The sequence below is a fragment of the Phoxinus phoxinus genome (genome assembly GCF_949152265.1).
Source record: "Phoxinus phoxinus genome assembly, chromosome: 20".
Taxonomy (NCBI): domain Eukaryota; kingdom Metazoa; phylum Chordata; class Actinopteri; order Cypriniformes; family Leuciscidae; genus Phoxinus; species Phoxinus phoxinus.
In genome coordinates, this window is record NC_136895.1 from 14,583,029 (window position 1) to 14,609,459 (window position 26,431).

The following is a 26,431-nucleotide window of genomic DNA, read 5'->3' on the forward strand; positions in this document are numbered from 1 at the left end:
ATAAAATTAAAATCGCTTGAGCTGAAGCTGATGAAAGGCCATGTGAGAAATCAAAACGGAAAAAAGTGAATAAAAATACGGGAAATGAGAGGTGAAAAATGGGGATTAAAACACACACGCATTCTTAAACTAGTTGACTAATTATTTAGCCAAATTCGAAAATGTGGAGTTTTGCATATCCCTAGCCTAGTTACGAAAGTGCTACTTTGCACTTTTTCAAACATACAACCAAAACATAAAAAAAGAAAAACGCAATGACAACTCAAGAGGAAAGTGTTAAATAAAAAGGATGAAAAGATGGAAGTACACACTGTGGAAGGCAGAGGGGGGAGTCCACGTACCCCTATCGACGCATTCAACTCCCCCATAGTCACCTGTTTGGCGCGCTCCATGGCCTGGACCACCTGCTGCTGGTGCTGCGGACGGAGGTCGAAAAATGGCCGTCAATGATAAACAAACAAGCAACAAAACAAGGCAGATGGCCACCCTAGTGTGTCTTTGTGTACTGTGTGATTTATTTTCTGGTGTGTGTGCGTGCTTACATTTTGTATGAATACACACTTAAAACAGGAGGGGGAAGTTGTTTTTTCTGTCAGGAAAAGCTTTGGGCAAACCGTAAGCGTTTTTGTGGAAGTGGGTTTACAAGAATAACAATAGGCTTCCCAGAGGCATCAGAATGAGAGACTATGTGAAAACGTGAGGAAATATGAGAGGAAGAGAGAGAGAGAGAAAAAAGTGTGATTGCATACATGTGAGAAACAGAAAGAGCGATGTTGTGTGTGTGTGTGTGTGTGATTATCAATCACAGAACGTCTGAATGCAATGTGGCATGTGTGAGTGTCATGATGTGTAGCTGTGGGACTAAGTGTGTGTTGGTCTCATCTCACCTCCTGCGACAGGAATGGAATGAGCTGGGCACAAATCACATTCAGCCGTTTGGCGATCTCCGTCTGCAGAGATATGGAGAGCGAGAAGGATTTAGACGCAGAAAGCAAGCAAATAAAAACTGATTTCATTAAGCATAATTCCATTTTTTTTTTCATTTTAAATGTTCAATTACCATTTCCTACCCTAGTTTGGATATTAGCATTAGAGTATAATAGTTATACATAAAATGTACTACTACAACAATATTATTATTATGCATCTAAATGTACTAAAACTACTACAAGTAACAATAATATTTATAAATATACTAATAGTAGTTATACATTTATGATTATTATTAGTACATTTATTCTTCTAATGTATATTTTTATGCATCTAGCGTATAACTAGTACTACTACTAATATTAATAATACTTAATAATATAGTAGTACATTAGTAGTAGTAGTAGTAGAGTAGTAGTAGTAGTAGAGTAGTAGTAGTGTAGTAGTAGTAGTAGTACAGTAGCAGCAGTAGTAGTGGTAGTAGTACAGTAGTACATTAGTAGTAGTAGTAGTAGTAGTAGTAGTAGTAGTAGTAGTAGTAGTACAGTAGTACATTAGTAGTAGTAGTAGTGCAGTAGTAGTAGTAGTAGTAGTAGGAGTAGTGCAGTAGTAGTAGTAGTAGTAGTAGTAGTAGTAGTAGTAGTAGTAGGAGTAGTACAGTAGTAGTAGAGTAGTAGAGTAGCAGTAGTAGTAGTAGTAGTACAGTAGTACATTAGTAGTAGTAGTAGTACATTAGTAGTAGTATAGTAGTAGTAGTAGTAGTAGTACAGTAGTACATTAGTAGTAGTAGAGTAGTAGAGTAGCAGCATCAGTAGTAGTAGTAGTAGTAGTACAGTAGCAGCAGTAGTAGTGGTAGTAGTACAGTAGTACATTAGTAGTAGTAGTAGTAGTAGTAGTAGTAGTAGTAGTACTACAGTAGTACATTAGTAGTAGTAGTAGTAGTAGTAGTAGTAGTAGTAGTAGTATTACAGAAGTTGTAATAATAGTAATAGTAATAGTAGTAGTAGTAAAGTTTAGATGCAACAACTATTATTAGGACATCCAAACATTGCTTATTTAGTGATGCCTAATACTCAACTTCCCACTGAGACAGACAGAGTCTGTTTGACTGAAATAAAGTGACCAACCAATTTTTGTTTTAAAGAGTGAGAAAATCTGAACATAACTTACCTAGCTAACAATAACTAACATAATCACAAAGAATAATTTGTTTACCTGCAACTACCTTTCACAAACAAATCTACTGAATCGGTTTCCAAAGAGTTGACGACATAAACCGTGCGGATTTTGCCTCGTAAAGCTGAAGAAATGATATATATCCAGCCTGTTAGATTAGCGATCAACAGCTATCACCATATTTTAATGCACAAAGCGGCCCATGAATCTTTGTGCATGAGTCTGAGGCGGAAACTAACTACAGCGACAGACTGAAAAGCCTAAGCAATAGCAAAAAATACAATCCTGTCCAAAACGCATCTGCCAAACAGTGTAACCTGCTATCTCCGCTCACACAGCTAGTAAATATTTTAGCCCTCCACATCTGGTTCATGCTAATTGTTGCGCGGTGAGGAGAGAGGATGCCTGAAATATTCATGCCCAGCATCTGCTGCTCCGGCCCAGCCCAGAGGAGTGACGCCTCCCCCTGTGAGCTCTCTTCCTGGAGGTCACTGCTCCTGCCCCATTGAGGCAGTGCTGGGGGTTCTCATGCTCAGGCCACTTTAATCTTAAACCAACCAAACAAGAGCTGAGGGCAAGCCTCTCCACCACTGTTTATTTTGCCAACCGGTATAAACTAATATTGTAATATCAACATTCACCCTCATGCTACAAAATACAACATTTCTCTTAAAGGGATAGTTCACTCACAAATTTCTGACTTTCATGTTCCAAACCGGTATGACTTTTCAAACACATAAGATGATATTTTGAAGATTGCAATGACAATGAATTTGGGGACTGAGCTTTCAAGCTTTAAAAGGACACAAAATCACCATAGAAAATATCATGAAAGTGATTCATACGACTGTCTTCTGAAGTCAAACAATAGCTTTGTATGATGAACAGACCAAAATTTGTCATCATTCACGGAAAATCTTGACATCTAGATGTCCTTTGCACATTCAACATTCAAATGAGAAAGCCTTCAGATTCATAAACAAAACGGTGTTATTGATAAATAAAACTAATAAAAACATTTTTGTTATTTGAAATAAAACTTAAATAAAATATAAATATTAGATCATGGAAAAACTGCCCTGGCAATGAAAAAAATTAAACTAAAATTACTAAATGTAAATAAAAATACACTGACTGATAAAATTACTAAAATTTAAAATAAATTAAAATGAAAACTAATTGTTTTCAAAATATTAATAAATACTGTAATAGCACATGATTTGATTTCCCCAAAATAACACTGGAACAAAACATTCTTTCAAAACATACATTTAATATATTTGTTTGATCAATTCCCCAAAAAATGTATTTTTACAAATCAAACTGATCGGTTCTCAAGTTCAACTCACTAATTCAATCATCTGATCGCATATTAATTCAATTCCAGTTTGTTCTTCACACAAATTTATCATATGACCAAGGGATATTATAGGTAAACAAAAATCATAAAAAAAAAAAAAAAAATTACTAAAAACTAAATACGTGAATAGAAACTATAAGAGTGAAATTTTTTCGTTCCTTTTTGAATTCACTGTAATTGCCTGTTAAAGAACGACCAGCGCGCTCTTCAAAATACCTCTTCGTATTTCAATATATTTTATGGTGAGTGAATGCTGACAGTATATAAATTTGAGTCCCCTTTCCCTTTAAGTGAATTACTGGCTGTCCACCCCCCCAAAAGAAAGGAGGAACAGACCCCCGCCCCCATCTCCTCTATATCTATCCATCACAGCCCTCCCCAGGGAAACACAATGATTTCTTGTTAGGGAACGGCAACTACAAAATGACATCTTCAGAGGAGAGAGTGGGGGAGGCTGGGAAAAGGGGAGGGCGGGAAGGAGGGAGCAAAAGAGGAGAAATGGGGAGAAAGAAAAAAAAGAGGCTAGAAGAAAAAGGCACAGTTAAGGAAATTACAGAGTGATGGGAGATGCAGAAAGATGAGGGAGGGGGAGTTACATTAGAGAAGGGAATTCGTGGAGCATGTCAAAAAAGAAGCGCAATTGAAACGGAGGAAGAGAAGAACAGACGCTCCGAGAGCACTGACCTAATTTAAACTGACCTGACATCTGCACGAGAGAGAGAGAGAGAGAGAGAGAGAGAGAGAGAGAGAGAGAGAGAGAGAGAGAGAGAGAGAGAGAAATGCAGATGCAATTTATGAGGGAGGAGAGCGAGAAAGTCACAGCTAGCTACTTTTAGACAATCGCTTGTATGTATGTGTGTGTGTGTGTGTGTGTGTGTGTGTGTGTGTGTGTGTGTGTGTGTGTGTGTATGTGTGTGCGCGTGTGCGTGCGTGTAAAAGGGGGAGTGTGTGCCGTAGACACGTTATTTGTTGATCTAATTAGTTTGTTTGCAGATTAATTTTAAAACAAGTGCCACGGGCCAGACCTAAGAGGATTTCAACTATATAAAACGGCTGTGGAAAAAAAAAAAAGATCCCTGCATAATTGAATCTGAATTATGAACCCTACAAAAGATAAAAGGAATAATAAAACTCTTCAGCACAAATCACGACGTGACATTGAATAGGCATTTTTACACCGGCAGCCCACGTTAAAACCGTCGAGTGTTTGCATGTATATGACTGGGGAAGGGTCACGATTGTCAACTAGTCATCCAACAACTGACTAGCCGTTTAGTGAGGATTATGATTTCTTTCTTTTTTCATATAAAGTTCTGAAATTGTGAGGGAATAGCGAGGATCCTTTAATTAGCTAAAAGCCTCTTGGAAAGGTCTTATCCTGCAGAAAGCATGCCTTGGTCATTATAAATTATTAAAAATTATTCTTTTGCAATTGCAATTCATGACCTTTCCATTAAAAAAACCCAACATTTGAAGGCGTTTACATGACTTTTGGCTAAAGCATAATTGACAAATTTGCTTAAAAGGAAACCAGCAAACGTACCTGTTTGTGCATCTCTATGTTGAGGCCGTAGGACATTTCATAGTACTGAAAAAGAAGAGGACATCATTAAACGGACGCATACTAGAAAGAGTGTTTAAGTTAGCGGTTAATTCATTTCCTTATTTGCGTGGAAAAAGAAGCAAAAGAGGTCCATTGTCTACTGTCAACAATGGAGTGATGCATGAGGCACAGCTCACGTAAAAGTCACTTTCAAACCAAGCTTTCTGTTGGTAAACGCAGCGAATTTGAGAGACCAACTTGAACCCGTGGTGATATCAGCATGGGGCAATCTTTCGAAAAATTTCTGATTGCAAGGATTCCTATTGAGACAGCTTGTTAATACTGATCTAAGGCCAGTGTGTGCAGATGATTCATTGTAAAAAATAGTCTAGAGAAGTTGGTCCTCATCCAGTACTGAAGTCCATCTCGATTTAGAACAGCACTCATTTAAAATCTCATTTCTCTGCCATTTTACCATTAACTTCTTATAACACCGGCTCTACACTGACAGCACTGCGCCGCAACAGCTAGAAGCTGTCGACACTGGATGCGACAATGCAACTTCTTCCTATGAGAGGTATCGCAAGTGCTTGGAGACCGTCACAAATAGAACAAGGCATCAGATTACGGTTGAGGATTTGTCATGTAGCATCGCGTCGCGCCACATTCCAGTGTAGACGGCATCACGGATTATAATGGATTCTATTATCATTGGTCGGGTCGCGTCCGGTGTGGACACGTATGAGGTTAGTCTTTTATACAGTTCTTGCCATACAGCGGCAGTGCGTAGTGATCACGTCCGAAAGGTTCAAAAAGGTATAAATGTAGTCCACATGAACAACAAACTATAATTCAAGACTGTATTAATGGAAAATATTCAACTTCACAGAATCTCCCATTAAGTCTTTTTTTTTTTCTGAATGTGGGTGCAAAATAAGTGAATACTAGTGCTGTCAAATCGATTAATCGCAAATAATCGCATCTAACATGAAAGTTTGCATATATATATATATATATATATATATTATATATATATATATATATATATATATATATATATATATATATACTAGGCCCTTTTTACACCCATTATTAAAGCTGCAGTCCGTAACTTTTTTGGGTTCAAAATTATCCAAAATAAATTGAGCAAGTACATAACCAGCCAGTGTTCAAAACTATCTGCTTGCCTTAGCTCGATTCAAACCGGTAAGCTTGTAATAATGTTTTTAATTCCAGTGGTACTGGTGGATTTCCGCGGGAAATTCGAGCATGTCTTTGCGTCATTACGTCACATCTGTACACATAAAGAAGGTGTCACAGCTACTAGGCTAAATTGCGTGTGAGGATGTTGGAGGTGGAGATGTATAGCCTTTTCTCACAGCACTTGATATAATTAAACTTATTAATTTGATGGCGGATCCAGAAAGGTTCAAACGACAATCACCAGTGACGAGATTCACCTGTTGTAAAATGCAAACGACTTCGTTCGGACTTCGGAGTGGCTACAGAAAAAAGAGACTGCAACCGGCCGGGCCCAAGCGAAAACAAGGATAAATATCGGAAGGGCATTACATGTAGTCACGCAATGTTGATGTTGTTAACATTACAATTTAAGAAAAAAGTATAATTTGCACGGTTTTACCTGATATATTAAGTGATCGTTAGATTTAATCAACGCGATTTACTGCAATGCTTTTTTCCCCTTAGTTGGTCAGAACAAAAGTGGATGTTACTTACTTGTTCAGATGACATTATCTGGTGAAAACTCTTATGTTGGTCATACTTCCAAAAAGTATAATCTGTGATCCTGAATGACAGTATCCACAATGGCGCGGTGACGGAGAGACACACATTCTCCTCAAAACATTGTGTTCATCCGCGCTGTGCTGTGTCACGGCACAACTCACGTAAAGTTGATAATTCCGCGAATGACTGCAATTGCAGATTATAAACAGATGGCGACAAAGAGGAAAAGCTACGGACTGCAGCTTTAAGACGCGTTTTGGTCGATCAGATCACAAGTGGACGATGCTAAATACAGGTGTAAACGGGGTCTAAAACGTTTTGAGTTTATCCAGTTTCGACCACTTCCAGAGGTAGGTGAAAACGGATTCGACCGGATTGCTTTCGTAGTGTAAACGCTTATGTAGTCGAATGAGATCGAACAGCCACAAAAGACCGTCTACTCTCCGCCTACTGAATAATGCATAAATATTATGGGAATCGCGCTAGCCAGACGGGATTTAAACTTTGTCAGCTGAAGACCCAAGTTTGGTTTGAAGATTAAAAACGCACCAAGCACAATGTTCTCTCACATTTCTGATTTCTAACGCACACTCATTAGTCCTCAGTGTTTGGCCTGGTCATGAGGCTGTCAGAACAGAAACGAAAGCGGATATTTAAAAAAAGAAAGCTCCATATATTTCTCTGTGGTCTTCGGGCGCGTTCATATGCAAATTCTTATTTCGTCCTTTAGATTGAAAGATCTGAAAAAACATACATTTACCCGCCCATAGACCCTCCCCTTGAAGAAATCAGGACAGAAGTGATTGAAAGTGGACAAAGAGACGGGTTAAAACACCAGGTGTAAACGGGAACGTGTCTCCCTCGTCTGCCTTTGATCCGATCGACCAAAACGCATCTTAATACCAGATGTAAACAGGGCCTCAAATACGATTAATCGATATGACAGAACTAGTGAATACCGACACATTTTGACCTCAGAATACTTATATATAAAGCATATAACCCACAGACTACTTTTGTTTTATTGTTCAACTGATTCATCAAAAACTCTTTTTCATTGGACTTGTCTGTTCTGATGGGAAAAAAAGGAATATGATGGTGAGAAAACAATTTTATCTTTTTACTAAATTCCTTTTAGCTAGCTGGATAAATACTGGTATGGTAGAGTCAAACAAGTGTAATTTCATTAGATGGAGAGAATCAAGTAAAAGTAAAGGAGAGGCAGATAGAGAAGGGTAAAAACAACAGAGACGGAGGGATAGAAAGACCCTGGCAATAAAAGAAGCCGGCCTGACAGCTGCCTGTTGTATTCACCAGCTCTGCCAAGAGCCCACGGTGTTGCTAGGCGACTCCCACACTAAAAAAATTATGAGCCAAGGAAAAAAAGAAAAGGGAGAGAAAGAAAACGGACAGAGAAAAGGGGTTAAGCCGTCTGCCAAGAGCAAATGGCATGCCAGGCGCACATAGCTGCCATATCTGTGGGCACTGAGGCACATGGCAGCGGCTCTGAAAACTCATTCTCTGTGATAGATGAGCCGCGTTTGAAGGACTTCTGATTGAGGGATGAAGGAAGATGGTGTCTGGTGTTTGGATGTGTGTCGCATCTGATGCCCGATGCAAAACTAAGTTGTGTGTGTGTGTGTGTGTGTTTGTCTTACCATGACATAATGTCTCTGTATTTCTGTCTTCTCTGTGGCCAGCTTTTCACACTCCAACTTCAGACTGAGGAAGAGAGAGAGAGAGATGTTTTGTTGGATTGGTGGAAAGACAGATTCTGTTGGACTGTTTTGGTGCTCGGACATTTTGATTTACTTAGTGTTTATGAATTGTCTGATAAACGTATCAATTTCTCTTTTGAATCAAGAGATTTCTCTCCCCTCCACTTATAACAAATGTAGTTCATGCTGCCTTTGACAAATTGCGAAAACATAACGCAAGGACAGACATAAATATATAAAGATATACAGAAAAACACACAAGACCCAGAGACAAATGGATAAATAGGCAGAGAGATGACAAAAACATAAGACAATTACAGACCAAAAAACCCTAAAAAAAAAAAAAGACAGATAGTAGGAGACAAACTGAGAAACAAGACAAAGACAAACTGATGGATATGCAAAAAAAACAGACAAATATATAGAAAGACACAAGATAGATATAAAGACAGAGAGACATACAGATATAAAAAAAAAACATAAAAAAGGCAGAGAGAAAAAGACAGAAAGACAGACAGGAGGAGACACTAACAAGAAGTATAGAAAGAGATTTACAAGACAGACAAACATACAGAAAGACAAATAGACAGATGAATAGAAATAAAAGACATGTATAGAGTTATATGTAAAGATAGACAGAGAGACAATACCTAATGAATAAGAAAGAAAGACAGGTAGACAGACAGACCCAGACTGAATCCACTAAGATCAAACAGCACACACTTTCTCATCTCCTGGCTGTATTTCTGCTCTTCGCACACACACACAGACTTGTTTGCAGGCGTCAGATTTATGCGAGCGCGCGGGAGGGCCTGGGAAAATTAGAATATGATTAATACCGCAACATTACTGCGCCGCAACAGGTAATAACGGCACATCCGCTCTCCTTCACTGACTGCGCACAACCGTCGATAATTGACTCATTTATCACCGCGAGTGAGGAAGAGCGCAGAGGATGATGGGCGTGGGGTGTGCGGGAAGTGAGAGAGTGATAGAGGGAGCTGTGGAGGATTAAATTCATTCCCCTGCTAGAATTTATTACACTGGAATTGCCTCACTGCAAAAGTCACCCCAGTCACAGGATTTCCGAGAACTGACAAATCTATCGGTGCGCGTTTCGCTGAGACCGTCTCTGCTTATTTATTTATTTCCCATCTCGCCTGAATGAGTTGGCCTCAATTATGCGATGCGGTGAAGACATCGCTCCCTTGTGCAAAATCGCAGGGGAAGTTGGAGAAAACAGCATGACGGTTCCAAATATTGTCAGGTTCATTGGATAAAGATGCTAGATCTGGTTTCAGGCTTATATTTACATAGTTACGAGATTTAAATGCGATCATTAAAAATCCTGCAACATCTCCCACGTGGGAAAAGGCAGCCGAGAGTTCAGCGCGCCGCGAGGCTGGAGTGGATTTATTGAGGTAAATCAAGGCTAATGTGGAATTAAACTTTAAGGGTCAAATCCGTTAAATGCAGGCACGACACCTCAACATGCAATAAACAACAGCAACTGGAAGGTTCTGCAAGTCCAAACAAAATGACTGATCATTAGTTGTTCCATCCCTTACAATGAAGTTATCATAACAGCTTAACCATTGTCATCAATGAAATATCTTAATGTCAAAGAATCAAAAAGCTTGTTTAAAGAAGATCCCATCTTCAATTAGTGTTCTTTTTATATACAAGTCTCTTAACATGCATCATGGTGTTTGAATGGTTAAATGTGTTAGGTGATCAAAATGCTATTACAATTCTATAGGCTAAACCTCATCTAAAATAAAAAAAATGGGGTGGGAATTACAGGGTACCTCACGATATGATATACGATACATGGCTCACATACCGATAATATCACAATACAGCAATTCTGCGATAATCAATATTGCTACAATCCTGTAATGATAGCCTACATCACGATATCGGTCTAACTATGAAAACAAAGTGCGTGTTTTCCAGCCTTTGGACTTAAACATGGCTGGGGCAACTATTATTTTACTCTCACTGCTGTCCGCCATCCCAACGCTCTCTCACGACCAATTCGTACGAATTTGTACGAGTGATTAAAAGGTGGCTTATTCTTACGACCTCACTCGTACGAATTCGTACTATTTGTCTAAACCCACGTGATGGGCAGGTTTAGGGGCGGGGTCAGGGGTAGGTCATTCGTACGATACGAATTCATACAAATTTGGCAACTCGTAAAATATGTACAATTTGGCAAAAATCGCACAAGTTCGTACGGGTGAGGTCGTATGAATTGTAACAAATTAGCCACCTCGAAAAATGTGTACGAATTGCCGTGAGATCAGGTTGGCCATCCTGTTAAAAACCTCTTTTTCTTAGGCTAGTTAACTTATGTTCACGTTTCCCTTATTCATGTGTTGAGCGCCACCTCGAGGAGGCATGAAGTATCAACGCTGGGAGCAGGGAAATCTATTTAGAGAGCCTTATTTTATCCATTAAAATATTGATATTTGGCACCAGGGATTCTCGAAGATGGACAATGATATATTGCCCAATCGATATTTTGTCCTACACCTACTAAAAAGTAAAATAAATAAATGGAAATGCTAAAAGTTCATTTAGGCATCAATGCATGTAATTGTACAGTACAAAAAATTGGATATTGATTGAGATTTGTTTTTAAATTTGTGCTTAAGATTCACTTTAAATGAGCATTAGGTGATGGCAAATATCATGTAATAGTAAAAATAATGCATTAATCATAAATCGTAAAAGATTTTTCCCCTATGCCGTTGCTGAGAATATGAGACGTCCAATAAATGCAAGGAAAACACCAACTGCCCAAACATTGCTAAAGATTCCAAGATTCCTTAATTACAAAAAAAAAAAAAAAATCAAAACCTTGCAATGATAAAGGTTGATAAAGAAAAAAGAAAGGTCTCTTTCTTTCCCTGACAACAGATAAAGTGATCGTCGGAACGTGTAACAAAAAAGCAGGCTGCCGGCACCACAACAGCCGAGCCAGAAAAGCCATTAGGCTACTTCAATATATACACACAACCAACTGCACTTTTAATCATATTGCACACCACAACAGAGTGAATTTATAATGATGACATAAAGTAAAGCATCTGAATGAGTGAAAAAGCAAATATTCAGTCTGACGGTGAGGAGTATCAGTCCAATTAGAGAAAGTGAGGACACTTCCTCACAGATCTCATCCTCATTTGCCATGCCTGTGCCTCATTAGTAAAAGCCCTTGTGTCTTCTGTATTCTCATAGTGCTTTTTCATCTCTCTGCTTAGAGTGCACGCACACATAGTGATTAGTTAGTGAAATAGTCCAGTTCAGAGCTAAATTAAACCCCATTACTGCCTGAGAGAGGATTGATGAAGGTTTTGACTTTGGCAAATTTGCATTTGCGGCACACACAAACTCATGCACTCTTTGAAGCCTGAAATGTGCTTAACGATACAGCATGAAGAAGAATATATTTTATGCTTTGTCGTGTTCAGAAATCGCAGATTCATAAAGCAACGTTGCATTCTCTGCATTACCACAAGGGGTGCTAATGGTTAGTTTTCTTCTTCAGGTCAAGAACTGTCATGGTGGAGCAACAGTTTGAACAGAATACTGCTGAACAAGTTGATTCCTTTTTATCATGTAACAGTTAATGTAATATATATATATAGCGAGGTTTAATGCATACTTATGTATAGTATGCTAATAGCCTTACACTAAGGTGGCAAAATGTAAATGGTATAAAACAAGGCTGTGTCCATGTTATACCACATGGTGAAAACCAAAAAAAAATCTCCATCGATACAAGTATATGACAAACATTCCTGATGAAATACTCTGTCAGACACACACCGACATTAAAGCGCAATTGCAAACCAAACCAAACCACCCACCACAAACACATGCACTTAAATACACACGCGCTCGATGGGGGAATGCCGGGCCACACACATACAGATGTATTCAGCAAAGCAGGCCTAAACCACAAACCCCAGACTTCATCATAAAGATGCCTAGAATCCACTAAAAAGTCCACTCTGTCTAGGCACAAAGAAGATATCATAGGGATCAGCGCAAAGCTGTTTCTGTGCGGGTGGCTGTCTGTGGGTTGGTTGTCTTCATGTCTGAGCCATTGCAAACCCAGAGGACACATTAGCAAGGTAGGTGAGCTGCTGTGTTCGGAAAAGGGCTGGGCAAAGCAAAAACTACTGTAATGAGAACCTCCGGTCTAAAGCCCTCCTGTCTGCTGATTAGAGGCCTTCTACACAAAAAACACCCAAACCCAAGCACACAACATGCAGAGACATACGCAAAACATGTGCAGTGCAAACAACACAGCATGGTAACACCGTATGGAGCAGCTCGCTTTGTTATGCAGTTCCTGCCCAGTTCACATTTCCTGCCGGACCTTGCGCTGTAACCTGACCTCGGGCTAAGTGTGTTTCTCACATAGACCAGCGCCCAGCCGCCCACACACAAACACACACACCTCTCCTCAACTCATCTTGCCAAATCTCTTTAGCTCTGACTCTTTCCTGTCCTTTAATCCAACACCAATCAGCCTCCAGACACAAATTACGAGAACTAAAATTAAAATCTAAGCCACGCCACGTATAGCCAAGAGCTGTCTGTGCCTGTCTGGCGCGTCCCGTGTGTGCCTGCCACGTTCTACCTGGAGCGGGACCAGCTCAGTGGCAGGAGAATGCTTATGGGAAATGCCACATCTGAAACACCATGGGAAGACCACTGCTAATCTTGTTGCCTGACCTAAAGGAGGTCTGTGATTTTAGACTTCACATTGTAATGCTTCATGAAGTGCCATTCAGGGGCTAATTACAGTGCTTGAGTGCTAGTAAGAAAATTAGATCAAACTGTAAAATCACCCATTGACTTGAAGTCACAGAATGTTTGACATTCAAATTATAATGCTGCCTTCGGCATGTTGGAATGATTGCATTTACGAGATAAGCATACATAAACAATATTGGCTGTAAATACCAGTGGGGAAACTCTGAATTTTCTTACAGCCCAGACTTTGAGTTGGGGGCATGTCAATTAATAGCAGAAGCTTAGTGGTATTGATCATAATTGTGAATCTTGACTCTACGGTGTAGTATTCACCCATTTTGCGTACTTAAACAGTGATAAAGCTTGTCAGAAAATTCTACTCTTTTAGCCGGGTTATGAGATGCCAGCCTATCCAATCTGTGTCAGCATTAGAATGAAACAAAAGCATTAATTGCACACCTAACCATGCACATATTTTGCTCTTTATTTTGTCCACTGGCTAGAAAAGCTTGTTGCACTAGCTGGAGAAAATTAAATAAAAAGGCAAAGGAAATTAACCACATTGTCCATTTCATTTGGACCCAATGCAAATTAAAACTGTAATATCGAATTACAAACTCCCACACCATAACTTTGGTAAATCATGCGACTAGTATTTGCAAACAGTACTGATTGTCATGAAACACAAATGTAGTTCATTACTCCTTGAGCAAAGTATACATCTTATGTTGAAATACTCTAATTATAATAAACACCCAACAAATGAAACGAAGAAATCTCTCCCGCTCTAATTTGATAACAAGTGTGCAGGTGTTTGGCCCTCTGCATCAGGCTTGAGCCAGATTCATTAGATATTCGAGCACCAGCTAACTGCGAAAATCAAGAACAGATGAACAACTCTTAAAATCTGATTGGGAGACCAATACAGAGCCACATGAGAGTGGTATTATCCATTAATTTAGAAAGATGCGCAAAATATCTGCTTAGCTGTTGGCTTCTGGGAAAGGTTTTGAGCAAATACAGCCATAAATATCCAGGCTGATATATGTGTAAACCCAGCAGGCATCAGAAGGGCTGAACTCTGTTTGTACAGAGGATTTTTGAGCTTATTTGACTGAACACTGAAGGCTGGAACAGAAGAGACTAACAATAGGAATGTGGGGACTGGGTGGATTTGCCGAGTCTGGCATGAGGAATCAAAGCTGTAGCCGTGTGAAAGCTTGCCAGTAATAAGGAAGGGTGTGCAGAAGGGGCATGGACTACCGTACCGGAGAGGATGCCAGCACCTACTAGAAATCACACACGGGTCATGCCTGGTCTGGCCACATTCCTGAGCCTCAGAGTACACATAAAACAAACCCACAGAACCAAAGGAGTATGTATGTGTTATGAGAAAGCAGTGGGCCCTTTTAGAAGCTACATCAAGGGATTTCTTTTGAATACTAACAAAAATCTAAGCCCTACTTGTTAGAAATTCCCATTAAAACTACACTCTATTTGGTAGCTAATTTACATGTTGCCTGGCTGGTCCAAGCAAGTGATTAGCTGGTGTCGAAAAGGGATGTCCAATCTTGCTCATGGAGAGTTAAGCTCTAATCTCCCTAGAATTTTCTAGCAATACAGAAGATCTTGATTAGCTAGTTCAGGTGCATTTAACAATGGATGGTACTATATTTTTAGATTTTAGGATTTTTAGATGGACGGCCAGAAGTCAATCATCTTTGTCAAGCACCCACCATGTTACAAAAAGCAACCTGACCGCCCTAACCACTGACATTTTAACCTTTCTTCATAGCCTTCTTCCTACAATAACATTGCATCAGGAATTCTGCAAAGACATTCTCCCATGGGTTGACTAAATTACAGGCTTGGGAAAAATGTTTTTCGATTATATTGACATAGAACATCTTAGCGAGTGTATGTATTAGCAAGGGGGTTGTACCTGTGATACTGTGTCTGCAGGAACTGGAACTCCTCCTTTATGCGGTCCAGAGTCTCAGGGTAAGTGAGTTTCAGAGGTTGAGTTGACCCCGATGCTGCAGCGACTGCGGCTGCTGCTGCTGCAGCTGAAGCCGAGGACCCGGGGGGTGGTTGCAAAGGTGCCTATGGGAGGGAGAAGTAGGGTTAGTGTCTGAAACTTTTTTTTAAACAGGATGAAATTTACACTTAAAAGCTCATTTCAGGCAACCGCAAAAAGCTCTATTGTAACACATAGTCAATAATTGTTTAAACACTTAAGATGTTTCAGAGAACTGATGAGAATCATTCAGTGCGAAAATATGATTTGAGGAGCTCATTGCATAGAGGTCTGTGAGCAAGATAGAGAGTGCTGTGCACAAGGCAGAAATGAAGGACACTGATGAAAGACAAGCTCCGCAGAATGAGAGATAAAGCAATGAAAGAATGAGAGTGGATGGGGGTTGGGGAAGTCCCATGACATAGGCTCCATTGTAAAGGGATAAAGCATTACAGACAGATGCGTGTCTATATCAGAGTGGTTGTGTGCTGGGATGTGGGACCGGGGTGGGGACCATGCTCACTGCTAGAATTAAGACATTTGTTTAAAATTAAGCATGGATTAGAAGAGGGAGCAAGAAAGACAACTCCATCAGAACAGGACCCCACCAAGCTAACTGAATTCTGCTAGCACCAGCAATTAGGAGCTTGGCCTCAGGGTAATGCAGACAGACAGGCAGACAAAAGCCTACGTGCGGTACAGTAAGGCCTGTCTATCCATCTATCTGTCTCAAAGCACCTCTGCTGACGAAGGTCCTCGTGCTCGTGACTGCGCATCACAGGGGTTCTTGCACTTCTCACGGGAATCTCTTCTTCTAATGAGCTAAAAGAGGGAAAAACTGCCAAAAGGGACATGATTGACCAAATGTGAAAGTGCATAAAGCCCCATTACTTCAATTAACATGGAGCATGGTTTTGACGGTAGTCGCATTTACTGCCAAACACTTGAGCGGCTAACCGTTGGCAAAGTGTCATAGGGTGTTATGAGCATGTGTGACCTGCATTAACACAGAAAAGGCTTTGACCTAGCCAAGAATTACAGAGAAAATGAAAACATAGTACATGGACAGTTTAAGCTTAAAGCTTGTCTTGGAGGGATGGGGACAGATGTAGCTGCAAATATCAAGGGGGGTGGAGGGTGTCTGTGGGTAAAAGGGGTCACCCTGTGTCGGGGCAGCAGGCTTGGAGTACTAGGGGGGGATGTTTGAGGAGGGGCTGGACGAACTACACAGGGAGAATAGAGCTACTCGGCCTTCGGCTCATGGGAGACACGGCGCATTGTTAGAGTCTCTAACGAGCTCCTCTCTCCAGCCCTGCATTTCAATCTGCTGTCCAGATCCCCGGGCTCTCACAGCTCCAGCCTAGCAGGGAGCACACACACACACTACAATTACTTCTCACAGGCCAAAGAAAAGAGTCTGGAGAACAAGAGGAAGGCCATTTGACAGGGGTAGGCGGAAAGAAGGGGGAATGACACTTGGCTCTATTCCCTTCTTCCCCTTTATCTCGTCTCTCTCTACCCCACCCAGCCTCTCACTCTGATATTCACCTCTTTTTATTGAATTTTGCGTACAGGTGCAAAGAGACTTCCGGAAGAAAGAAAAAAGGAACGACAAAGCAAGCAGGTCTTTGCTGAAAGGCTGAGACCAAAGAGCCATTCGCATGGAGCTTCGTGGACACTGAATGTTCATTAATTAGACATTCAGGTTTCCGAAACCAGATTGTCACTACCTCTCAGCGGCTATTATTGTGGTTCTTTCTATGTGTCCAGTCTCAATATGGGAGCCATTTGATTCAATGCTCTTATAACCTGCTTCTCAGGCTAAATCGCCTTGCAAATCCTCTGTGCAACTTTCCTTGGTGGTTGTCACAATAAATGGCTCACTTGACCTTGACAGTTTCACAACAAGGTTTTAACCTGCCATGGTTTTGCCAGGACATAATCAGCATTGTGGGCCACTCTTAGCGAAAGTCATGGCCACAGTTATCTGTATTATGGCAAAACTCTGAATACCCAAGTTGATTGAACTGATTAAATATCTTAAATATCCATGCTGACGGGTCACACAAGAAAAGAGTACCTTGAGGCAGTAATGACTAAATGAGGCTAAATGAAATGCTCACTTTTTGGACACTTTAAATAGTGAAGAATCTCTCCGTTCTCACACGACCCTTAGTAAGGAATAGCACAGGATCAAGTTGGGAGTCTGCTAGAAATTATAGCTTGAGCTGCCTAGATACTATGAAAAGCCATACATATATATATATATATATATATATATATATATATATATATAGGCATGCCCAAGTCCATTTCTTTACCAGACTCTGCGGTAAACACTCACACTTAACAATGAGTCTTGGAAATTGTGAGTGTGCATGCAATGTTTTCATTTCTTTTCCTCTAATTACATTGTGTGTTGATGTGTTGCATCAACCAATAATGATATCCCAAATCCCCCTACCCACCCACTTACTAAGACACAAAATGTAGAAGGCTAAAGAGACTGCTAAACACTACAAACAATCATACACAGAGAGAGAACTGCTGCTTCTGTGTCCACTGAGCTGTCCAAACCACAGCTTCTTTCTTTCTGTCAGAGGTCTGGCTGAGGGACCTACAAGACTCCCACATGGCCTACATCTGAGAATTGCTACACAGCCTGTGAAATGCTGTGGCCGGACCATGATGACCGACATCGCAAAACCTGTCAACACGGTTGCCTAACCTTTGATAAAGCCGTTTCTCTTTTCACACACAAATCACTTGGAAAGAACAGACCACGTGCTTGACGTTTCCATTACCAGAGAATAGCTACAAAGCCCAATAAGGGATTCTCCAAAGCTTCTAACTCTTTCAGACCAGAGTGTAAATTATAACTGTGCTTTAAATACAGTTGTATATTCTCTTTGGGTGTCTTTTCACGGTAGCCTCCCCAAGTGAAGCCTCTGAGAACCAGCAACCCCACTAATTATATAATGTTTTTCCCTAAAAAAAAACAAAAAACAAAACATCAATCCTAGGAAATGGGGTGGATATAGGCTAAAAATAATTGGAATAGACTTTCTGCATCTCTGAACCATTTGAAGAACCACCTCTTTTTAGGTATACGCACAAATCCAAAGAACCAGGCGTTGCTTTCTGCAGCAACGTTTGAAGTTCAGGCATTGTATATGAAATCTTTCGACTACAGTGTCAACAACCGGCAGGCATTTGCATTTTAAAAACCTCCCCGGGAATCTGACCTAGGCGCGGCCTTGTTTCATTGATTCCGTACTCTACGGCAGCATAGAGCTTTAAGGAATGCCCCAGTAATCCCTTACTTAGAGGGGGGGAGGGGACATGGGGTGTAGTATGGTGCCAAGCACCTGTTTCATTAACATCACACATCTTTTCTCTACCCTCTCTGCAAGCTCGTTATTCAAATTTCCCCGCTGTCAGGATACATTAGCAGTGCCGCGACGTTGGCTTGTCAGCTGTGGTAATTGCTGTAGGTGCTTCCTTTATGAGGTAACCCGCAGCCTGTTTGTTCTTTTGCTTTCAAGGAATTCCACACTTTCTTCCAATTACTTTTGCAAACCTTGCCCAAAATGCTTCACTTCATAGCATAGAGGTTGCCAAGGCTGGAATGGGCCATGCCCTGATTCCATTGGATTCCTCTGGAAACAGAAGGCTGGAGGAAATGGGATCACCGTCAGGGAGGAATACTGAGAAATACCTCACATAGGAAGGATAGTGGTGAACCTCTGTTGGAGACATCTTGGCCAGAGCAAATCCCTCCAGAAGACAGAATCAAAACCAATCAGCAGGTGTCAGTAGGCAATCTGTAGGAATTGCCCACTTTTTCATACTGGGAAATAAGATTTTCCAATTGGTAGTTCAATTATATGCAATGTAATAATAAAAAAGTCGTCGCAAATGATGAAATTTGTAAACAACCCAGTCTGTAGTTTACCCAAACAGCAATATAAATACAGGTGCAAATAATTCCCTCTTATTTTCCTGAATACAAAAGCCTTGTTTAATCTCTTAAAATATATGACTCTCCCTATAAGCCTAAAGTTAAACTGTGTACAACAACTACTTACTCTCTCTAATTCAATGTTAAAAGCACTTTAAAAAAATGATGGGACTGACTAATTGGCATGAAAATTTGTGTCTTGGTTAAGAGTGGAAATGAGAGATATTTTACTGAAACCATCCCTTCATCAAACAAAATGTTTTGTGTAAAAATGCTTGTTTTAAACAAGATAATTTTTGTATTAACCTTTTTCACACATTGAGGAATGTGTGGGTTGGTTCTGTCTGTTTCAACCGCTTTATTTATTGCATGCGGTCTTTCATGAAGATATTTCTACCCATAATTGACTAAATTAAATGCCTGTGCCGTAATAACACTATTAAGATTTAATTCTTTATGTTGATACTTAGCCAACAGGTTTAGTCTAGAAACTTAAAAAAATGAGTTGGACTGATGAACATGTCTTTTCTTATTGAACGACAAATCAGCTGCATCACATCCCAACCATCTTTTCATAGGCTGTTCAAGGTGAGCGGAAAGAGGCCATATTCAGAAGTAGCTGGGTGCCCTGGAAAAACAGGTTGGACCAATCTTTCATTCTAAAGAGAAATAAGAAAAGAAGCGAGCAGCCTGGTCACTGCAGAGCAACAACCAAAAGGGTTGGAAAACCTAAATACTTCACCCATGTACCATGCATCTCCTTCAGATCACGAAATTGCACACCCCAGTGGAATCTAATTTCCATCCCTTAGGAAATGAATGTCAAAGCACTCTTAGGGAAGGTTGGGGGTGCTGGGGGAGGGGTGTATGGTGACTGTAGAGAAATCTCATGAAGGATTTTAACACATAGTTTGATTCAATCAGTCCAGTCCATTCAATAATAACTGCCTTTTATTAAATAGTGGTCGACCAGCATGAGCTTTTCAACAGTCAATACTGCCAATATGACAACTAGTGAGCATGGTGACCAAGAAAATAGCACCCGATATACGTGATAAGGCTTGTACACATTTTAAGTTTGAGCAATTTCAATGTACACTGAAACCAAACAAACTTTTATGACACAAGGGAGATCTACAGAATCTATTAATCGGCCAATCAGTGCAATCGGCCGATTAACATCATAATGGCCAGACACAGCACAGACCGATTTATCGGTCTAGCTGATATATCAAGTCCCAAACTAGCTTTATGAGATGATACAAATGGTAAACAAAAACACAATGCAAAATGAGCATAGCCTACATAAGACCATAAAGCAAAACATAAGTCTAAAAGACCTTTATCAAAGAGTGGTCAACATTGGAGATTCATGCAAAACTAAAATTTTAATATTCATGAAACATGAAAGGTGAAAAGCAATACTGTGGCACTTCATTACAGTAGCTGAAACTTACAGTAGCTGAAACATCAGAAATACAGAGATCTGTCTATAAGCTATTAGGGGGTATACCATAATAACAATAACATAACGGGAAGGTAGTATCATTTAATCACATTGATTCATTCATCAAATTGTCTGCCTTGAATATCTCGGATAAAAAAAAACAGACTATTTAAAGCTCGATTTCAGTGTGGTTTGATTTGATCTAATCATGCCTTGATGAGCAACACTACTCGGCCAACTACAGTTTCACAATCCATGTGAACGTGTACGTTAAATGATGAGACAAAGGGTACAAACACACTTTGTTTCAGCCTGTATGTGAAATGCACTAAAGCGCATTGCGCACCAAGCAGACGGTAATTTTACAGAGTAGTAAGGCAACTTACCGGGGGTCGATTCTGGGGAAACATGGTGAATAACGGGGTCGTTGCGGTTTGAGGTTCTTCTGTTTCGGTGTTGTGTTAAACGTTGTTTCAGAAGAGTTTGCACCTTTTTGCGGGTCTCAGAAGAACATTTGGCCCTGTTTCGGCGGCGCCAGGCTCGGTCCGCACATTCCTCGCTCAAGACTCCCTTTGTTCTGCTTTATCGCGCGATACAAGATGCGCCCAGTCCGGTATCGAGTCCCTCAGTACGTCGACGCACCTCGAAATATCAGAATGCACGCGCTCGGCCTTCAGAGCTCCCCCGCCCTTGATGTGTTTTACTGATGAAAATAATAAAGAAACCAAGTGGATGGCGAGCTATCGTGCTCCCAAGACGCGACACTCTACGCAGCCGCAGCTTCTTTTGTCTGCTTCTCTTTCTCTCTCTCCTCATCCGCTCCTTCCTTTCGACCCTCAGCTGTTTTTCAATGGGACATGCGAGTTGTTTTCTTCAAGAGAAACGCATGCCCCCCCTGTGCAAAAAAAGAGAAGGGGTTTGGCTTGTGGTGGTAACCAGAAGCAAAGAGTTAAATTCTCAAGTTACACTCATTTTAGGCTGCGGTGGGAGTAGGAACCCTTAAAACGCATGGCTTGATCTGTTCAGTGCTGTATTTGTTTATGTATGTGGGTCAATGACATATAAGGATGTCTGAGGTGATTAAAAAGAGAAATTAGTTTGTGGCTTATAGTATTAAAAATGTGATCTGTGTTTATGCTGGTTTCATAAATTTTTGAAAAGTACTTATCTTTGTCTACAAATATTCTGATTTAATGACTCCAAAAATGTCAACAATGTAAACAATTATATTCAAAAAAAAATATTTTGTCAAATCAACTTTCATTTATAATAATTTATAATGGGTTACTTAGGCTATATGGTTCAGATAACATAATATTGTAAGTTTATGTTGATAAAACCAATCTCCTTCATTGTATTAACTACAAATTTTAATTTCAATGAACTTAAAATTTGAAGGCAACCAGGTTACAGGTTAAAATATTTGTTTAGAATGCAGTAGTATAACCATCAAGACATTTTGAGTGCATGCACACAACCTAAGATCGTTTTTGAAGGAAACTTATTTTTGATTTATGAATATGACGACATTATTAGGGTTACTCTATTTGAAATGCACTGTGAAAGTCTGTGAAAATGTGTGTTTTTTTATGGCACATGACAACAAAATGGCTACCTTCATTTCAGTTACATCACTAACTTTGATTTGGCAGACAAATTTATTAATAATTGAATAAAAAGTATAGAACTGTTTGCTTAAATACTCTAGAAATAAAAAGGTTACCAAACAACTTGTGCCAACATTTCTTTCTTTTTTAAACGAATTTAAACTTTATAATGAGACTTATAATGACCGTAACCACCACACCACCTACACATTTATATAAATATTAAAATATAAAACTTAATTAAATAAGAAATTCAACATAGGTGTGTGCAAGTCATTTTCATATAGCCTACTGATTTTGTATGTATTTTAGTACAATAATGTAAAATACAAGCATCACGCCATTGACTTTATGTGCAAAATAGATGATCCAAGATGCCAAAGTAGCTAATATATCGATAAAGATGATTAAAATAAATAGGTCTAATAAAATCTCCTCTGCACAAAATGTTATATTTTGAGATGTGGTTTAAATATAGCACCCCGTCTCTGTCGGCTATTCACACGTTCTCTTCACATTGTCTAATTTTATGCACAGGACTTCGATTGAAAAATAAGGGTGCAGCTAACTGTACAATGATTGAATGAAATCTCCACGTGGGGTTTGACCCAGCCACAATCAACACTGGCTGCGGGTAGCCAATCAGCGTCGAGAGAGCCCCACGTTGGGTACGCTGACCGCTCTCTGATTGGTGCGCGTCACAGTTATAGAACCCCAAACGTCAGTCAGGCGCTCAGAGCGACCGAGAAAACCATTTAACCCTTTCGGTGCGCGCGGTGGAGACATTTGATTTCAAATTCCTTTTGTGATGTAAAGTAGGTTTTTTTTTCCTCTCCTCCTTTTTATTACTTTAAATCGCTTTGCATTGTTTCAGGGCGACCACAATGAAATCCCACGGCTAGTGGTTTAAAACGAGGGCCTATTTCCTATGTAAATCACCTTTTGTTTAGGCCACCAGTCTCTTCATCTGTTTATGAAATGTCTAAATTTGGAGATTCCTAAGATAGTCAGTCCGGTATTTTGATCTTTGATCTCGAAGACACATGAAACATCCCTTCGCTATAAAGATAACATGCTCCGGGGGACAATAAGAACCAGTGTGTGACCTAAATCAAATCTCTTGTGAGTGTGTGTTGCTCTGGGTCAGGGAATACAGCTTAATATGCTCACAAAGGTATTATAAACCCAAGGAATCATGGAGTATCTTGGATAGCTCTTTTTTTGCCAAAACAATATGAACGACAGCTATTCTCATGCACCGCTGTGACATAAAAAAATCAAATGCGTAAACTCTCTTTTGGTGTAAAGAAATGCAAAAACGCATGAGCTATTTATTAGTATTCCAGTGGCATGACCCCTTTAGCTGGGCTCATAATTAGAGAGGCAGATATTGAAAAAGCAATTTTCCCACTGTAGAAATCACTACCTGGCAGCAGTGCGGCTGAGAAACAGAAAGAAGGGATGCAGAGGAGGAGAGAAAATAGAGGGAAGGAGGAGTGTAGGGATCTGCTGAAAAGAGAGATACAGATTTAGAGGATGTATGGAGACTGGAAGTCGAAGGGGGAGGGAGGAGGGGGGGTCATTATTGCCATTTTTCCCATGAATTTTAATGCACAGAGCAGGTCTCCTGACCACTGCGGTCCATATTGGAAACAGTCATCATAAGCGAGCCACATATTAGAGTCATGCTGCAGGATGTCTGATATATGATGTTTGGTGTGTGTGTGTGTGTGTGTGTGTGTGTGTGTGTGTGTGTGTGTGTGTGGGCAGAGAGAAAAATAAGCGTTTTAAAGCTCAGATTTCACGAAAGTTTTACAAGCAACGGTCAATATCTCCATTTCTCAGATCAGACGAGAGACGCCTTTGAACCATGTTTCCATCGGGCCCAAGAAAACCGAACAAAAAGAAATTTTTTTCCCCTACAATGTTTGACATTATTTATTCCAGAGACGTCCTTCACAAGTAACAAACTTGATCAATGATCTTCCCCCGTAATTCACTTTCACATGCAGCCCACACAAAATTGCAACAACACAGTGACAGATATGAGCTTTTTTGAAAGCTGAACAGAAAAAGACCAACTTGCTTCGGTACTGGGAAAATATGCTTTTAGCATTTAGAACGGCAGGGAGAATATTTAAAGGGATAGTACACTGTATTTCTTAAGTACATTCAACTTGGATATTTAAGTCCTTTCAACTTAAATTAAAATTAAACTGACTTAAAAATGAGTCGAATCTTGTATAACTATCAATAAGTTATGACAATATTGCTTTAACTCATCAAAATAAGTTAAGCAATTTTAAACTTTTTTATAGAAGTTATACAAGATTCAACTCTTTTGAAAGTCAGTTTTATGTAATTTAAGTTGAAATGACTTAAACATCCAAGGTGATTGTACTTAATTTAAGGCAGCAGCTATTTTTTTACAGTGTTATCAAGTAAAAAGTATTTTCAGATGTTTTTTAATATTATTATATAAAAAAAATTGTTTTTACATTTTCAAGATAAAACAGTTGCACTACATTTTCCACCTGAACTAACCTTAAAGGGGTGGTAAAATGCCCTTTTCACAAGATGTCAAATAAATCTCTGATGTCCCCAGAGTGTGTGTGTGAAGTTTTAGCACAAAATACCCCACAGATATTTTTATATAGCATTTTAAAGTTGTCACTTTTCGTGGGTTTGCACAACCGTTTTGTGCCTGGCCCTTTAAATGCAAATGAGCTGCTGCAGAGGGCGGGGTTTCAAGAGCTCCTGTGTGTTAGCATCTGCGATTGTCTCACGCAGACACACTAAAATGACAGAAACTGTTCTGCTGAGTCAGACAAAGATGGAGAGACTCAAGAAGAAGTGACAACATGTAGAAGCAACAGGACGTCTCTGAATGGTTAGTTGATGAATTTATGTTGCTGATGTGGAGTTAACTATCTTCAATTAGCATATTCTGTCATGGTAATCTATAATAGGAACTGTTGTGAGATGCACACAGACTTTCTATTGCATGTGAAAAGATGGATGCTGTAAACGATTAATCGCGATTAATCGAATCCAAAATAAAAGTTTGTGTTTACATAATATATGTGTGTGTATTGTGTATAATTATTTTATATAAATACACACACATGCATGTATATATTTAAGAAAAATGTGTTATTTATATATAAAATTGTTCTATTTATATATAATATAAATCATATAAAAAATATATGCAGCATATAAATGCAAATATTTCTCAAATATATACATGCATGTGTGTGTATTTATATATACAAAATAGTTATACACAATACACACACGTATGTTATGTAAACACAAACTTTTATTTTGGATTCGATTAATCGCGATTAATCGTGTACAGCCCTAGAAATCATACTCAACCACCCCTTTAAAAGTGAAATTACCCGATTTTTAAGAGACATATTGACCTTGACAGTCAAGAATGTCTTCAGGGGTCATCTTTATGACATCATTTCCTGTTTTAAGAGGCTTTTGTTTCATTATGATATCAGGACAGTTGTGTCACCCTGACATTTTACTTTATTTATTTTACATGTATATTGCTATTTTGGGACTGGAATATTCCATTAAAGGGATAGTTCACCCAAAATGTTTTATTTCTGTCATCATTTACTCACCCTTATGTTGTTCAAACCAGATATTTTGAAGAATGTTGTTAACCAAACAGTTGACGGCACCCATTGACTTCCATAGTATAATTTTCCAGCTTTGGAACAACTTTTCATATTTGGGTGAACTATCCCTTTCAACACAAACACAAGGCTTTTGGTTTCCACTTTCCCTAACAACACACAGTTTCCATGGTGGATATATTCTTTCACGCACTGGATTGCAAACATACCTGCACACATATATCAAACTGACAGCGCTGACTTCACTTTCTCCAATTACAGAACTATATTTAGAGGAGAAATAGTCACTTATTCAGTGGCAAAGCGATAATTTGTCTGCATTTGTGTTGGTACTTTGCTCTCGGTGCGACACTCGTAGTACTTGACAATCTGCTTAATGTGATTGCTTCAATATATGCACTTAAAATAATGCGGCCTTGCTAAGAAAGCTCTTAATATGAATGTAAACTTGATACACACTCCGCTTTTGTATAAACTCGACATTCAAAACACTAAAGAAA

At 39.5% G+C, this 26,431-nt stretch overlaps 1 protein-coding gene across 9 annotated transcripts in view; it reads right to left on the minus strand.

Moving 5' to 3' along the window:
* Positions 1–26,431, minus strand: part of tle2a (TLE family member 2, transcriptional corepressor a) — a 35,584-nt gene that overhangs the window by 7,887 nt on the left and 1,266 nt on the right. For 3 of the 9 annotated variants that reach the window (XM_079592132.1, XM_079592129.1, XM_079592128.1), the window contains exons 1-6: positions 21,058–21,520; positions 15,189–15,349; positions 8,414–8,477; positions 5,010–5,054; positions 888–950; positions 375–416 (exon numbers count right to left, since the gene is read on the minus strand). In XM_079592132.1, the coding sequence (XP_079448258.1) occupies positions 375–416; positions 888–950; positions 5,010–5,054; positions 8,414–8,477; positions 15,189–15,349; positions 21,058–21,081 (399 nt within the window). In that variant the 5' untranslated portion in view covers positions 21,082–21,520. Of the gene's footprint in view, positions 1–311; positions 417–887; positions 951–5,009; positions 5,055–8,413; positions 8,478–15,188; positions 15,350–21,057; positions 21,682–26,431 lie in introns of those variants that run through there. The other 6 variants (XM_079592130.1, XM_079592126.1, XM_079592127.1 and 3 more) reach the window with 5 other exon arrangements.